Raw genomic sequence first — 14,256 nt, forward strand, 5'->3', positions numbered from 1 at the left:
TAACCATAAACCTAGAGACTGTAAGGTATGTAGAACCTTTTCTACTAAGACACTTAAGGACAGAGAGGGTCGTCTTCTCATCCGGCTACAAAAATTTAAATCCAGAGACAATCCAGTTTCTGATGAGGACAGTGCCTCTTCTGTTTCTGTGGTGAAAACACCTGTCAAACGACAATCTGAAGTTTCTTCAGAGGAACGACCCAGGAAAGTTTTTTAAAAAATCTACTGAGGTTTCCTCAAAAATTTGTAGTCCTTCAAGGATGAAGACTAAAGCTTCAGACTTAAAGTAAAAAAAGAAGCCTGTCTCTGAGCCGTCAACACCACCATTCAAGGTAAAGCATACCTTCAAGAAGCCAACTTCTTTGCCGTCAACAGGATCATAGTTGACAGTGGTGCCGTTGACTGCTCAAGTCCTGACTATGACTTTCGCCGTACTGTCTGTGTCTATCGCAAAGACCGGCTCTTCGTCGATGGTATGCTCATCCTAGTCGACGGCACGTCCGATTTCTTCAACGTCAGTGTTGATACCGTCGACACTTCCATCGAAGATCCAGCCAGCCTCGTCGACACTGCTTCCACCAACGACGGCTTCGTCGATGGACCAACACCCGTGTCGACGACACTTCGACTGTTGGCGTTTTCACTGTTGACGAAGATCGATCAGTCGACAGTCTCGTCGACGATGCCCCCGTTGACACCACCACCACCGTCGGCGGCACATTTCTCACCAACGATGAAGACTACAGTGAAAGTGCAGAGACCATGTTCCTTGCCTCTGTTTTCATTAGTGGATCAGGATGCGCACAGGAGGGCAAAGAAGTATCATCTGACTCCCTCAGTCATGTCCCCTAGCATGGTTTCTGGCCTTTTACCCTCACATCTCCTAGATGACAATGATTCGGATGTGGAGGGTATTTTGGGAGTAGCCAGCAGCCTTTCCCAGTTAAGGGTTAGATGCCAAGAACACTCAGATGACAATGCTTCATACTATATGCAAAGCAATTATGAGCAGCCGGAGCTGGTAGGTCTTCCCCCTGGGCTTGTTTCAGACTTACAAGCAATGTTGGCAGACTATCACAAATGTTTAACAGCAAAGCCTTCATCAGTTCAACAATCAATACTTCCGCCTCAGCCAACAACTCCCCACTTGCAGCAGCCGCATCATACACCTCAGCCAAGACCACAGCATTCTGTTCTTTCCACAGCAAGGCATCAGGTATCCTATGATGACGATGCGGAGGAAGGTGAAATACAGCCTGAGAATGATGAGTGGGACGATTACATTATACCGGCGCCTGCTTCTCTTACAGCACCCGTGGTAGAGTCCCCACCTGAAGACATAGGTGTGGCTTTCATAACCTGCTTGAGCGTGCCGCCATGCTGTTTGATCTTCCAATGCCCGCAACTCAGCAGGATTGCTTCCTCTACGATTTTAAAGAGCCCCACAGGAAGATGGTCAGAGCTATGTCCATCATAGACCATGTTTGGAACCAGGGCCTGAAAATTATGCAGAATCCGGCAACGGTCCCTGCAGTTCTGCCGAGGCTGGACAAAAAATATAAACCCACGGAGGATGCTCCGGCTTGCCTCTGAGGCCACCCGAAGCTGGACTCCGTGATTTCACAAGCCACCCAACGTCTCTCCAGGAACCCCTCTACGCCATTGACGTCACCGCCGGATAAAGAGGGGAGATGCTTAGATAACATCATCAACCGTTTCTCCTCCATGTCCTCTATTGGAGTAAGGGCAGTCAATTCCCTTGCTCTACTTGGCAGATATGATCGACAGCTGTGGTCAGACATGTCTCAATCCTTGGAAGAGCTTTCAGACGCTTCAAAAACAGAAGCCAGAAAAGTACTCGTACGATCTTCAGCAGAGATCATCGATTGTGCACTAAATATAGCAGCAATGGGCTTCAGATTACACACGGGGTCAGCTGTGTTGAGGCGTCCAGGTTGGCTCAAAGCCACCAACTTTCGCCCCGAGGTACAGACAAAGATTCTGGATCTTCCATATGACGGGGAAGCACTGTTTGGGAAGCACGTCGAAGATGCTCCTCAAACCATTAAATCTGATACGGAGATCTGGACCTATTTGCATCCTCCTAGAATGCCAAATGCCAACATTATGCAAGCTGGCATCACCAACAAGGATCATGGGGGGGATGCATTTTCGATCCCATGGTCAGGGATCTATGCGTACGCTTTTTCTCTGATCCCTCTCTGTAAGGAAATGGCTCCCTGTTGCAATTGCCCCCCACTTTTTGCCTGATACTGATGCTGACTTGACTGAGAAGTGTGCTGGGACCCTGCTAACCAGGCCCCAGCACCAGTGTGCTTTCACCTAAAATGTACCATTGTCTCCACAATTGGCACAACCCTGGCATCCAGGTAAGTCCCTTGTAACTGGTACCCCTGGAACCAAGGGCCCTGATGCCAGGGAAGGTCTCTAAGGGCTGCAGCATGTCTTATGCCATCCTGGGGACCCCTCACTCAGCACAGACACACTGCTTGCCAGCTTGTGTGTGCTGGTGGGGATAAAATGACTAAGTTGACATGGCACTCCTCTCAGGGTGCCATGCCAGCCTCAAACTGCCTATAGGTATAGATAAGTCACCCCTCTAGCAGGCCTTACAGCCCTAAGGCAGGGTGCACTATACCATAGGTGAGGGCATAAGTGCATGAGCACTATGCCCCTACAGTGTCTAAGCAAAACCTTAGACATTGTAAGTGCAGGGTAGCCATAAGAGTATATGGTCTGGGAGTCTGTCATGCACGAACTCCACAGCACCATAATGGCTACACTGAAAACTGAGAAGTTTGGTATCAAAATTCTCAGCACAATAAATGCACACTGATGCCAGTGTACATTTTATTGTAACATACACCCCAGAGGGCACCTTAGAGGTGCCCCCTGAAACCTTAACCGACTACCAGTGTAGGCTGACTAGTTTTAGCAGCCTGCCACACACCAGACATGTTGCTGGCCACATGGGGAGAGTGCCTTTGTCACTCTGTGGCTAGTAACAAAGCCTGTACTGGGTGGAGGTGCTTCTCACCTCCCCCTGCAGGAACTGTAACACCTGGCGGTGAGCCTCAAAGGCTCACACCCTTTGTTACAGCGCCCCAGGGCATTCCAGCTAGTGGAGTTGCCCGCCCCCTCCGGCCACAGCCCCACTTTTGGCGGCAAGGCCAGAGGAGATAATGAGAAAAACAAGGAGGAGTCACTGGCCAGTCAGGACAGCCCTAAGGTGCCCTGAGCTGAGGTGACTCTGACTTTTAGAAATCCTACATCTTGCAGATGGAGGATTCCCCCAATAGGGATAGGAATGTGCCCCCCTCCCCTCATGGAGGAGGCACAAAGAGGGTGTAGCCACCCTTAGGGCTAGTAGCCATTGGCTACTAACCCCCCAGACCTAACACACCCCTAAATTGAGTATTTAGGGGCTCCCAGAACACAGCAAGATAGATTCCTTCAACCTAAGACGAAGAAGGACTGCTGAGCTGAAAAACCCTGCAGAGAAGACGGAGACACCAACTGCTTTGGCCCCAGCTCTACCCGCCTGTCTCCCCACTTCTAAAGACACTGCTCCAACGACGCGTTCCACAGGGTCCAGCGACCTCTGAAGCCTCGGAGGACTACCCTTCATCTAGAAGGACCTAGAACTCCCAAGGAAAGCGGCTCTGTTCCACAAAGACTGCAACTTTGCAACAAAGAAGCAACTTTGAAACAACACACGTTTCCCGCCGGAAGCGTGAGACTTTGCACTCTGCACCCGACGCCCCCGGCTCGACTTGTGGAGAACAAACACCACAGGGAGGACTCCCTGGCGACTACGAGACCGTGAGTAGCCAGAGTTGACCCCCCTGAGCCCCCACAGCGACGCCTGCCGAGGGAATCCCGTGGCTCCCCCTGACCGCGACTGCCTGCTTCAAAGACCCAACACCTGGTAAAGACTCTGCATCCGCAGCCCCCGGGACCTGAAGGATCCGACCTCCAGTGCAGGAGCGACCCCCAGGTGGCCCTCTCCCTTGCCCAGGTGGTGGCTACCCCGAGGAGCCCCCCCCCCCCCCGCCCCCTTTGCCTGCCTGCATCGTTGAAGAGATCCCTTGGTCTCCCATTGAAACCTATTGCGAACCCGACGCTTGTTTGCACACTGCACCCGGCCGCCCCCGTGCCGCTGAGGGTGTACTTTTTGTGCTGACTGGTGTGTCCCCGGTGCCCTACAAAACCCCCCTGGTCTGCCCTCTGAAGACGCGGGTACTTACCTGCTGGCAGACTGGAACCGGGGCACCCCCTTCTCCATTGAAGCCTATGCGTTTTGGCCACCACTTTGTCCTCTGCACCTGACCGGCACTGAGCTGCTGGTGTGGTAACTTTGGGGTTGCCTTGAACCCCCAACGGTGGGCTACCTTGGACCCAACTTTGAACCCCGTAGGTGGTTTACTTACCTGCAAAAACTAACAAATACTTACCTCCCCCAGTAACTTTTGAAAATTGCACTGTCTAGTTTTAAAATAGCTATATGTCATTTGTGTGAAAACTGCATATGCTATTTTGCTAATTCAAAGTTCGTAAAGTTCCGATGTGAAGTACCTTTCATTTAAAGTATTGTTTGTAAATCTTGAACCTGTGGTTCTTAAAATAAACTAAGAAAATATATTTTTCTATATAAAAATTATTGGCCTGGAATTGTCTCTGAGTGTGTGTTCCTCATTTATTGCTTGTGTGTGTACAACAAATGCTTAACACTACCCTCTGATAAGCCTACTGCTCGACCACACTACCACAAAATAGAGCATTAGTATTATCTAATTGTGCCACTATCAACCTCTTAGGGGATCCCTTGGACTCTGTGCACACTATCTCTCACTTTGAGATAGTATATACAGAGCCAACTTCCTACAGCAGCCATGTATTGGGTCATTGTGCACCAATGCTTATTGTCCTTACGGGTCAACATGACTCATCCTCAAGTTAATGCCAACAGAAAAAAATGAGTAGGAACCTTCCAGTCTCAACCAATAGATGGTGGAATAATGCACAGCATGTGAATCTAGAGGTGTGTCATGATGCACAGTTATTGCTGCAAGCAAGTAACTTGTTTATTTCTCCTTTTTTTCGTTGTCTCCTTCATGAAGACATGGCTGTTGTGCCATTACCCATTTCAGTGTCAAATGCACCTTTTCTACAGTTCCTCACTTGCACCCTTTTTGTTGCAGGCACAATGATTACAAAGTGGCCTCCCCAGCCCTGCGTGCAGTGGGAAACATTGTGACCGGTGATGATATCCAGACCCAGGTGAGCCTAGAGAGCAGATTGGCCTGAAAACGAATAAAAACATTGGTGTAATGCAATTGTCAAAAAGTGTTCAAGGGTAGGCAAAATGTTGAAATATGGAGGTGAACTCATATACAGATAGTGTGCGAATAGTAGTGATAGTGGGCTGAGGTGGAGGTATTCTCAAGATGTGTGCTTGCACATTTGTTATATAGAGGTCATGTCATGTTCATTTGTTGATAGCATGTGATGGATAGGAAATGATGTATAGGAGAAAGCATGCCTTGTTCCTTTTTAATACTTTTGTGGCCATAATGAGTTATGGGGCTCAAGGCAGGACCTCGTGTGTTCCTTTGTTGTTGGTGTTTAGAGCAGAATAATGGGTGCTGTGCCTTTCCCCCAGGTAGATAACCTACCCTTTTCCTTAGGTAATCATGAACTGTTCCGCCCTGCCTTGCCTTTTACACCTGCTCAGCAGCCCTAAGGAGTCAATCCGTAAGGAAGCCTGTTGGACCATCTCTAACATTACTGCTGGGAACCGTGCACAAATCCAGGTATTATTGTCTTGGCCTGCCAGGGAAGACGTTGTTGCTTGTTTTCCTGTCTTGATTACATCACCAATGATTTTATATTTTCTTTCCAGGCTGTTATTGATGCCAACATATTCCCAGTCCTTATTGAGATTCTGCAGAAAGCTGAATTCCGCACGAGAAAAGAGGCAGCCTGGGCCATCACCAATGCCACATCTGGTGGGACAGCTGAGCAGATCAGGTAAAAACCTTTCATAGAGTTAACCATTCATGTCTAATACAACATGCAGAATGTCCACTTATAGCAAAAGTCATACATCATATAAGCAGCTTGGTTGCTCACAACTGTGCCATTGCTTACTGCATGTCTGGTCGGTTGAGCCGCTGACAAGATCGGTTACTGTATAGTATCATTAAGCCATCTGTTTATAGAGCAACATACATCTTGTGAGCTGCACAGATGACTACAACACTCATCTTTATGCCGTTTTGGGGGTTGATGGGAGTACGTCACATTTTAGAGTGCTTATGACATCTATACTGATTGTTTAATGGCAGAGACATAGGCAATGTGAACATTCCATTTGTCAGTGTTGTACCTTCCTTAATAGTATTTTTAGAAAAGGGGGGCTTCTTAACCCGATTAATTATTGCATGTCTTACTAAGCTTTGCTACATATTACACCACAGATTTTGTGTAAAGGCATGAGCACCGCATGCCTTCCAGCAGCTGTGATGTCCGTCATGTTCCTTCTCACTATTGTTAATCGTTCAAGTGATATACAGGTCCCCATGACCTCTCTTGTAGGCTTTCAAGCCTACTAGAGATGTCCAGAGGGCCCATTTTCTGACTCCCTTGAGTCATAGATTCACTTCTGATGTCCAAAAATGTATGTGATGCTTCCAGTCCAGTTGATGGAATGGTTATTTGTTTATATATGTATGATATATATGCTCTTTCTAATTGAACCAACTTCAACTGGTAAAAGCCAGGGAAAAGTATGCTTTGTGGTTGAAATAGATAAACATCAACATTTCCTTTAGACATGGAATGCTGATGGTAAATTGAGTTTTTTTCATTTTCATTACACCCTTTGCTTCTCCTTGTCTTCTTCCAATTGTAAGTGCTGTTTAGGAGCACACCAGCAGTGCAGGGGAAAGAATGGAGGTAGGGGTCTGTTCATTTTGCTGCTTGGTCTGAGAGTAGATGGCAAAATGTAATGCCTAATATTGAGCCTTTAGCAGCTATATAGGTTGTTGCTTGCAAATAAAAGAACACCTGTGAGATAAAACAGGAGGGCAGAGCATGGCTGCGCATGTTCTGAAATATTGGGGGGAAGAGGAGGATTTTGCGCCTGGGTTGTGATAAGCATGGGTACAAGGTTGAGGATACCTGAAACTGCAGCTAACTTCTGAACCTGTTTCCATGTCCACTTCACCACTGTTGTTGATGCCTTATAGGCTTCAAGGGCTTTGACAGGCCCTACAAGGTAGTGACGGGTCTGTCATGGAGGCTCAGGCTTAACTCACTAGACAACACCTGGACAGTAGTTGATGCTGCTGTGCACGAGGTGATGGAGCCTGTGTTTCAATAACTGTCATTAACAAGTGGTCTTACTAGCAATGATGGGTTCAGATTGAAAATGTATTCAACTGCCAGTTACCAGCATTGAAGACTTATCTGTATCACTCATCATTCTTCACTGTTGTCAGTATCGTCAAACAATGCAGCACTCGCATTCTTATTTATGTACACTACACTATTATTGAACCTCTCTGACAGTATCGGTACAGAGGATATATGTTGACAACCACTTGCACCTGTGCCCCACCCTACAATATCACACTTAACCAGTTGGGCAAGGGCCCCAGCTGGTAGCATTTATAGCCATTGGGCTTGATATTATGGTTTGCATTAAAGGATTTGGGGTCCCCAAAACCGTTGTCTACTCTTTCATTCTGCTGAAGTCACAGTTGATTTAAAAGTTAGTTTAAATAAAACTTCAGCGTTAAGTTGGGTTTAATAAGGATTACTTTGATAGCTTGAATTACTGTGTTTGGTGGTTCCAGTTTGAAATTAGCAGTTAGCAGGTGGTCCTGTGTAACTCCATGTTAGTCAAAGTGGCCACCAGCCATGCTAAAATGAAAACAACAATTTCGAGTTTTCACAGTCAAGACATATAAAGTTTAAATTCAACATGTCCATTTTTTTTTTAACATCCGGTTACCTGCCTTCTGGCTACTAAGGCTTGTCTTAACAGTGACTTCCCAATATTAAAAAGGAAGGTCTCGGCATTGCAATATGATTATTTTGCAATGTAGATTTTGGCTGTTCAAAATCTGTCTGACTAGCCTGATTAGCCTGCAGTGGCAAACCTTAGAGCCATGTGTACACGTTGTCACTGTAGTCGTGGCACAATTAAGTGCCGCAGTTCACTAGTGACTTTTTAACTTAGTAGCCATTGGTATCTCTTGTAACGTCTACTGGGACTTATGGGTACATTAAATATGACAATCGGTGATTAGCCAGTTGTATTTACACTTTGAGGGGTCAGAGCACATTCATGGGTCCTGGACAGGAGGACCTCATGCACTACAGAGTCGAAAAAACAGCAACATTCTGCAAAAAGTGGGGTGACCATGGAAAAACCAGGAAATTTCCTTACAATAGGGAGGGCTACATTTTTTTGGGGTGTTTTTTGTTTTTGTTTTTTTAGAGATGGGGATGGGGATGTGAACAAAAGAACACTTTACGTGATTCAAATAGGTACACAAGCACCCTCACAGTGTCAGTACTGGGCCTACAATGTCCCTGGCCCATTTGTAACCTGGGGAGCAAATTGTATTTAGACCATTTCTGCACCCCCTGGGGGCAGATCGGCAGATTTCAGGTCAATCTGCTTCCAAGGGGGGCAGAAACAACTAGGCACTAAGGGATCTTTGTGGCTCCTCTCAGATTCCATAACTTTCCCTCAACAAAATGTGAGGAAAACATGTTTTTTTAGCAACATTTTGATGTTTGCAAAGGATTCTAGGTAACAGAACCTGGTCAGAGCCCCACAAGTCACCCCATCTTGGATTCCCCTAGGTTTCTAGTTTTCAAAAATGCACATGTTTGGTAGGTTTCCTTAGGTGCCGGCTGAGCTACAGGCCAAAATCTACAGGTAGGCACTTTGCAAAAAACACCTCTGTTTTCTGTCAAAAAATGTGATGTGTCCACGTTGTGTTTTGGGGCATTTCCTGTCGCGGGCGGTAGGCCTACTCACACAAGTGAGGTATCATTTTTATCGGGAGACTTGGGGAAACATAGAATAGCAAAACAAGTGTTATTGCCCCTTATCTTTCTCTAAATGTTTTCCTTCCAAATATAAGAGAGTGTGTAAAAAAGACGTCTATTTGAGAAATGCCCTTTAATTCACATGCTAGTATGGGCACCCCGGATTTCAGAGATGTGGAAATAACCACTGCTGCACAACACCTTATCTTGTGCCCATTTTGGAAACACAAAGGTTTTCTTGATAGCTATTTTTCACTCTTTATATTTCAGCAAATGAATTGCTGTATACTCGTAGAGAATGAAAACCCACTGCAGGGTGCAGCTCATTTATTGTCTCTGGGTATCTAGGGTTCTTGATGAACCTACAAGCCCTATATATCCCCGCAACCAGAAGAGTCCAGCAGACGTAACAGTATATTGCTTTAAAAAAATCTGACATTGCAGGAAAAGATTAGAGTAAAACGTAAAGAAAAATTGCTGTTTTTTTCATCTCAATTACCAATATTATTTCTTTTCAGTTGTTATTTTGTGTAGGAAACCCTTGTAGGATCTACACAAATTACCCCTTGCTGAATTCAGAATTTTGTCTACTTTTCAGAAATGTTTAGGTTTCTTGTATCCAGCATTGGTTTCACGCCCATTTCTTTCACTGACTGGAAGGAGGCCGAAAACACAAAAAATCATAAAAATGGGGTATGTCCCAGTAAAATGCCAAAATTGCATTGAAAAATTGGGTTTTCTGATTGAAGTCTGCCTGTTCCTGAAAGCTGGTGATTTTTAGCACCGCAAACCCTTTGTTGATGCCATTTTCAGGGAAAAAAACCACAAGCCTTCTTCTGCAGCCCCTTTTTCCCATTTTTTTTTTTTTTTTTTTAAACAAAGTTTTCACTGTATTTTGGCAAATTTCTTCGCCTCCTTCAGGGGAACCCACAAAGTCTGGGTACCTCTAGAATCCCTAGGATGTTGGAAAAAAAGGACGCAAATTTGGGTGGGTAGCTTATGTGCTCAAAAAGTTATGAGGGCCTAAGCGAGAACTATTCCAAATAGGCAAAAAAAAGGCCTGGCACAGGAGGGGGAAAAGGCCTGGCAGCGAACGGGTTAAGGACAAGCAGAAGTCCAGGGTGCCATTGACAGAGACCTCATTGTCAACCTGGTCAATGAAGAATACACCACTTCCAGGACAACAACAGTGTTGATGGCGACAGTGTCAACAATTTTAGTGTCTATGATGTCCCCATAGATGGGAGGATCATTGACTGCTGATTCTTGAACACCTGCAGAAGTGTTAGTAAAGGAATTTCTGTAGCAGTTCTTCCAGAACACACATCACCTAGTATCTGCCTTCCCACCAAGGCATTTACTAGAAGTAGAGACTTTAGATGAAGAGAGACCACAGGCCCACACAGTTAAGCATCAGATATCAAAACGTTACGGACCACCACCACGATGATGATCAGTCTGTGGAAGAATATACAGTCACCAAGCAACCACCATCTCAACCTGGTACAAAGAAAGAGCGGGACCTAGAAGCCTTCATAGAATATTATGAGAATGTACTCATAGAGGAAGAATACCATTATCTACAGGAACCCATGCTGCAGATACCTAGAGATCTAGTACACAACCTCCCCTTAATGTTAACTGATTACTGCAAGCAATTTCCCGAACAATCCAAATTGCCAGGGTGCAGACCCATACTTGACCTTCAGCTCATTATACATCAAACACAGTCTTGTCAACTGCTAGTCCAGGATGACCAGTTTCAGTGGTGGAACCTCCACCTGCAAAACCACCAACACATGAAGACATGTATGCTGCTGAACAGTTGAAGGAAGGTGATATTCCAAAGGACCCCCAGGATAGTAATGCATGGGAGGACTGTTACTTCTCTATCTGTCCCACTTAGTCCACCTCCAGCAAGTTCACTACCAGATTATTGGAGGTTTTCAGCACTGCTTGAGAGAGCGTTTAAGAGATTCAACCTTCTGATGATGGACTGGGCAGTATAGGGGTGGGAGAGGGGTAATACAAGGGGTAGAAAGGGACGAGTGCAAGAGGGAGGTAGAAATCTGGACAGAGGACGGGACGGAGGGAAGGAAAACAGAGGGACAGAGAAAAAGGAAAGAAGGGACAATGTGAGGGGGGAAAGAGGTAGAAATGGGTAGAAGAAAAAGAATTAGGAGGGAGGTTGAATGGGGAAATGAAAAGGGAAGAACGGGAAGGGGTCCAGAGAGGAGAGAATATACTGAAAAGGGAGAGTGTAGTAGAACCCTCTTATTTAATGAAGACCATGGTATTTCATCATTAAGTCATATGGTATCTGTACGTAATCTCCAGATCCATATTTGTTCATAGTATAAGAGCTTTTGGCTCATGTTGCTTGTTGTTGGATTAAGCTTGTCTATTACTACCCAGTCCATATCATCTGGGGAGTGGTTGCTCCTGATAAAGTGACTGGTGAGTTTTGTGGCATCGCATTTGCAGCAGATGGTACTTCTGTGTTCACATATGCGGGTCACGACTCTCCTCGTTGTCATCCCTATATATTTTAACAAACAGGGACACCTTCAGGCCCCTCCTGTTAAACAATCCACAGTTAGGCCCTTCTCATTATATATACTTAGCCACCTCCTATTGAGATAGGCCCTCCTGTTCAGCATATGGCTCTTTAGTGCATGAACTTAGGGATCCTAGGCCCTGACGAATGCCCCAGACCTTCTTCCGCTCTAGTTAGTGGGCAGAAACATGTTGGCCAGTGATTTATTGGTGACTCTTCGAGTCATTATTCTCTAGAAGCGTCCCGTTGCGTTTTTAATCTCACCAACAATCGCTGCCAATAAAGGTGTAATATTACACAGATGATTGATTAGGTGATTTTAGACTCTCTGTAGTACAACTGGATCAGGATTTTATCCAGATAAACTTGATCTCTGCACTCCCTCCAAGTTCTTTTAACGACGAGGTTGAGTCCGTCCAGGTGGTACTATCCTACCTGGATGGGGGTAGGTGGCCATATGATGAAGCATGACACTACATAGTGTGTGAGGCCACCTAGTCTGTAAGGAGAATTTCCCCTTAGACCTTTCTGACAACCACATTCAGCACACATATCGGTCCTGAATTTCAGGAGATACAGATGGTCCATTACAATTTAACTTTATTTTGTACCTACGTGATACCCCATACTCTTTGTGTTATTTGTTGCACGCCCAGGGGAGGCAGTATGGGGTCTCAAAGTTTTCTCTCCTCCTCTCCCGTTGTGTTGAGAGATATAGCTACCACAGTCTTCCGACAGCAGGAACGCATCCGTTTTAGACCTCAAGGTTGTCTTAAGGCAATATCTTTCCACCCTGAAGTTCAAGCAAAGGTTATGGGTCTGCCATGCAATGGTAAAGCTTTGCTTAGGAAACACTTGGATGATATTTTACATCTATCAAAGTGGACACAGACACACCAATATCCTTAGGTGTGCTACAACAAACAAGAACCCAGCCCTTTCGAGGTGTTAGAGGGAGAAAGCATTTTTCTTATAGAGGAGGATACCAGCATTACTTTTATTAGCTGATTCAGCAGGGCTGTAGCCAACTGCCCACCCTCAGCAATATAGGCAACCTCAACCCTCTTTCTACTCTAGATAGCAGCCTCTCAGAAAGTTGTGGACACAGCAGCGATCCCAGCGCAGAGCTCTTCTAGATGCCAGTGATATCATCTTAACTCCAGCCACAGCTCCATCCCAATCTGTGAGGGGGCAAATATCCCACTTTTTTAAAAACAAAATGGAGAATATCAGTACAGACTGATGGGTTCTGGAATTAATAAGAAAGGGGTACACCATAGATTTCCTCACCATGTCCCCTACAAGCTCCCCTGAAAAGAAACCAATACTACACCTTTAACAATTGCACATAAAACAACTACTTCAGAAAGGTGCATTAGAGACTATGCCCCATTCCCAGTGAAAATAGGGTTTCTTCTCTAATTGTTTCCTCATTAAAAAAAAAAAAAAGAAATTTGGCAAATGGAGACCTATACTAAATCTGAGGCAGCTAAAGTAGTTCCTAAAGAAGCAGTAATTTAGGATGGTCCGGCTTTAGGAGCTACTCCTGAAGTTATACAAGAGAGATTACATGACGTGACTGGACCCTCAAGGTGCTTATTTTCACGTCCCAATACATCCAGCCCACAGAAAGAACTTGAGATTCAAAGTAGCCGGTCACCATTATCAGTTCAAAGTCTTGCCTTTTGGCCTCATATCAGCCCCACACATTTTTACAAATTGCATGGCCCCAGTGGCGGTATATCTCAGAAGATTGGGCCATTGAAATGTCCCTTATCTAAATGATTGGCTAGTCAAAGGCCAGTCTTTTCAAGATGCAATTTACCCTCAACTTTTTAATACCTTTAGGTTTAATCCTCAACAGAGGCAAATGGTGTTTTACACCAAAAAAGTGAATGGAAGCATTTCTCTTCACAACTGGGCACAAGGCTTTTCCTACAAAGGAGAGGGTACTAAAGAAATTAACCTAGCTCAGACGTCTAAAACAATTGTCAATTTCCGTGTTAACATACAAATCCTTACTGTCAAATGATGTAATCCTGCATCCCCTTAATATCGAATTGCAGGTTAGGAATTTAGACTGTTACATGATGAATTGGGCAACGATGTGTCACAAGACCAAGAATCTTTTGATGACATTATCAAAATAACAAGTAAAATGACGAAGCAATTCAATGGTGGGCAAAAGAGGACAATGGGCCTGATTACGACATTGGCAGAGGTGATTTCGGCGTCCCAAACGTGATGGGTATCCCGCCCAACATTTTACATGCTCTGTAGGGTATAATGGAACTTACAACATGGGGGACGGGATTTCCATCACATTTGTGACTGCGTAATCTCCTCCGCCAAGGTCATAATCAGGCACAATGTGTCAATACAATTAACTTTCCCCTACAACATTTTTAATGATCACAGATACTTCATTAGAGGGGTGGAGAGCCCATCTTCAGGACTTTAAAGCTGTGAACAGCAGCCTTAGATCTACAGGATTTTTTTCTGAGGATTTCTGGTTTCTCCGTGCTGGTATGCACAGACAACACCGCAATCCTACACTACATAAACACCTGAGAGGAAGAAGGTCAAGAATTTTGTACAAGGAAACTCAGAAA

The 14,256-nt window shown here is 45.2% G+C and overlaps 1 protein-coding gene across 2 annotated transcripts in view; it reads left to right on the plus strand.

The window, feature by feature from the left end:
* The window catches only part of KPNA6 (karyopherin subunit alpha 6), a 400,095-nt gene that overhangs the window by 299,647 nt on the left and 86,192 nt on the right, over nt 1–14,256 (plus strand). For both annotated transcript variants that reach the window (XM_069223331.1, XM_069223332.1), the window contains 3 exons: nt 5,223–5,301; nt 5,709–5,834; nt 5,924–6,051. In XM_069223331.1, the coding sequence (XP_069079432.1) occupies nt 5,223–5,301; nt 5,709–5,834; nt 5,924–6,051 (333 nt within the window). The remainder of the gene's footprint in view (nt 1–5,222; nt 5,302–5,708; nt 5,835–5,923; nt 6,052–14,256) is intronic.

Source organism: Pleurodeles waltl, chromosome 3_1 (genome assembly GCF_031143425.1).
Source record: "Pleurodeles waltl isolate 20211129_DDA chromosome 3_1, aPleWal1.hap1.20221129, whole genome shotgun sequence".
In the NCBI taxonomy this organism is placed as follows: Eukaryota; Metazoa; Chordata; class Amphibia; order Caudata; family Salamandridae; genus Pleurodeles; species Pleurodeles waltl.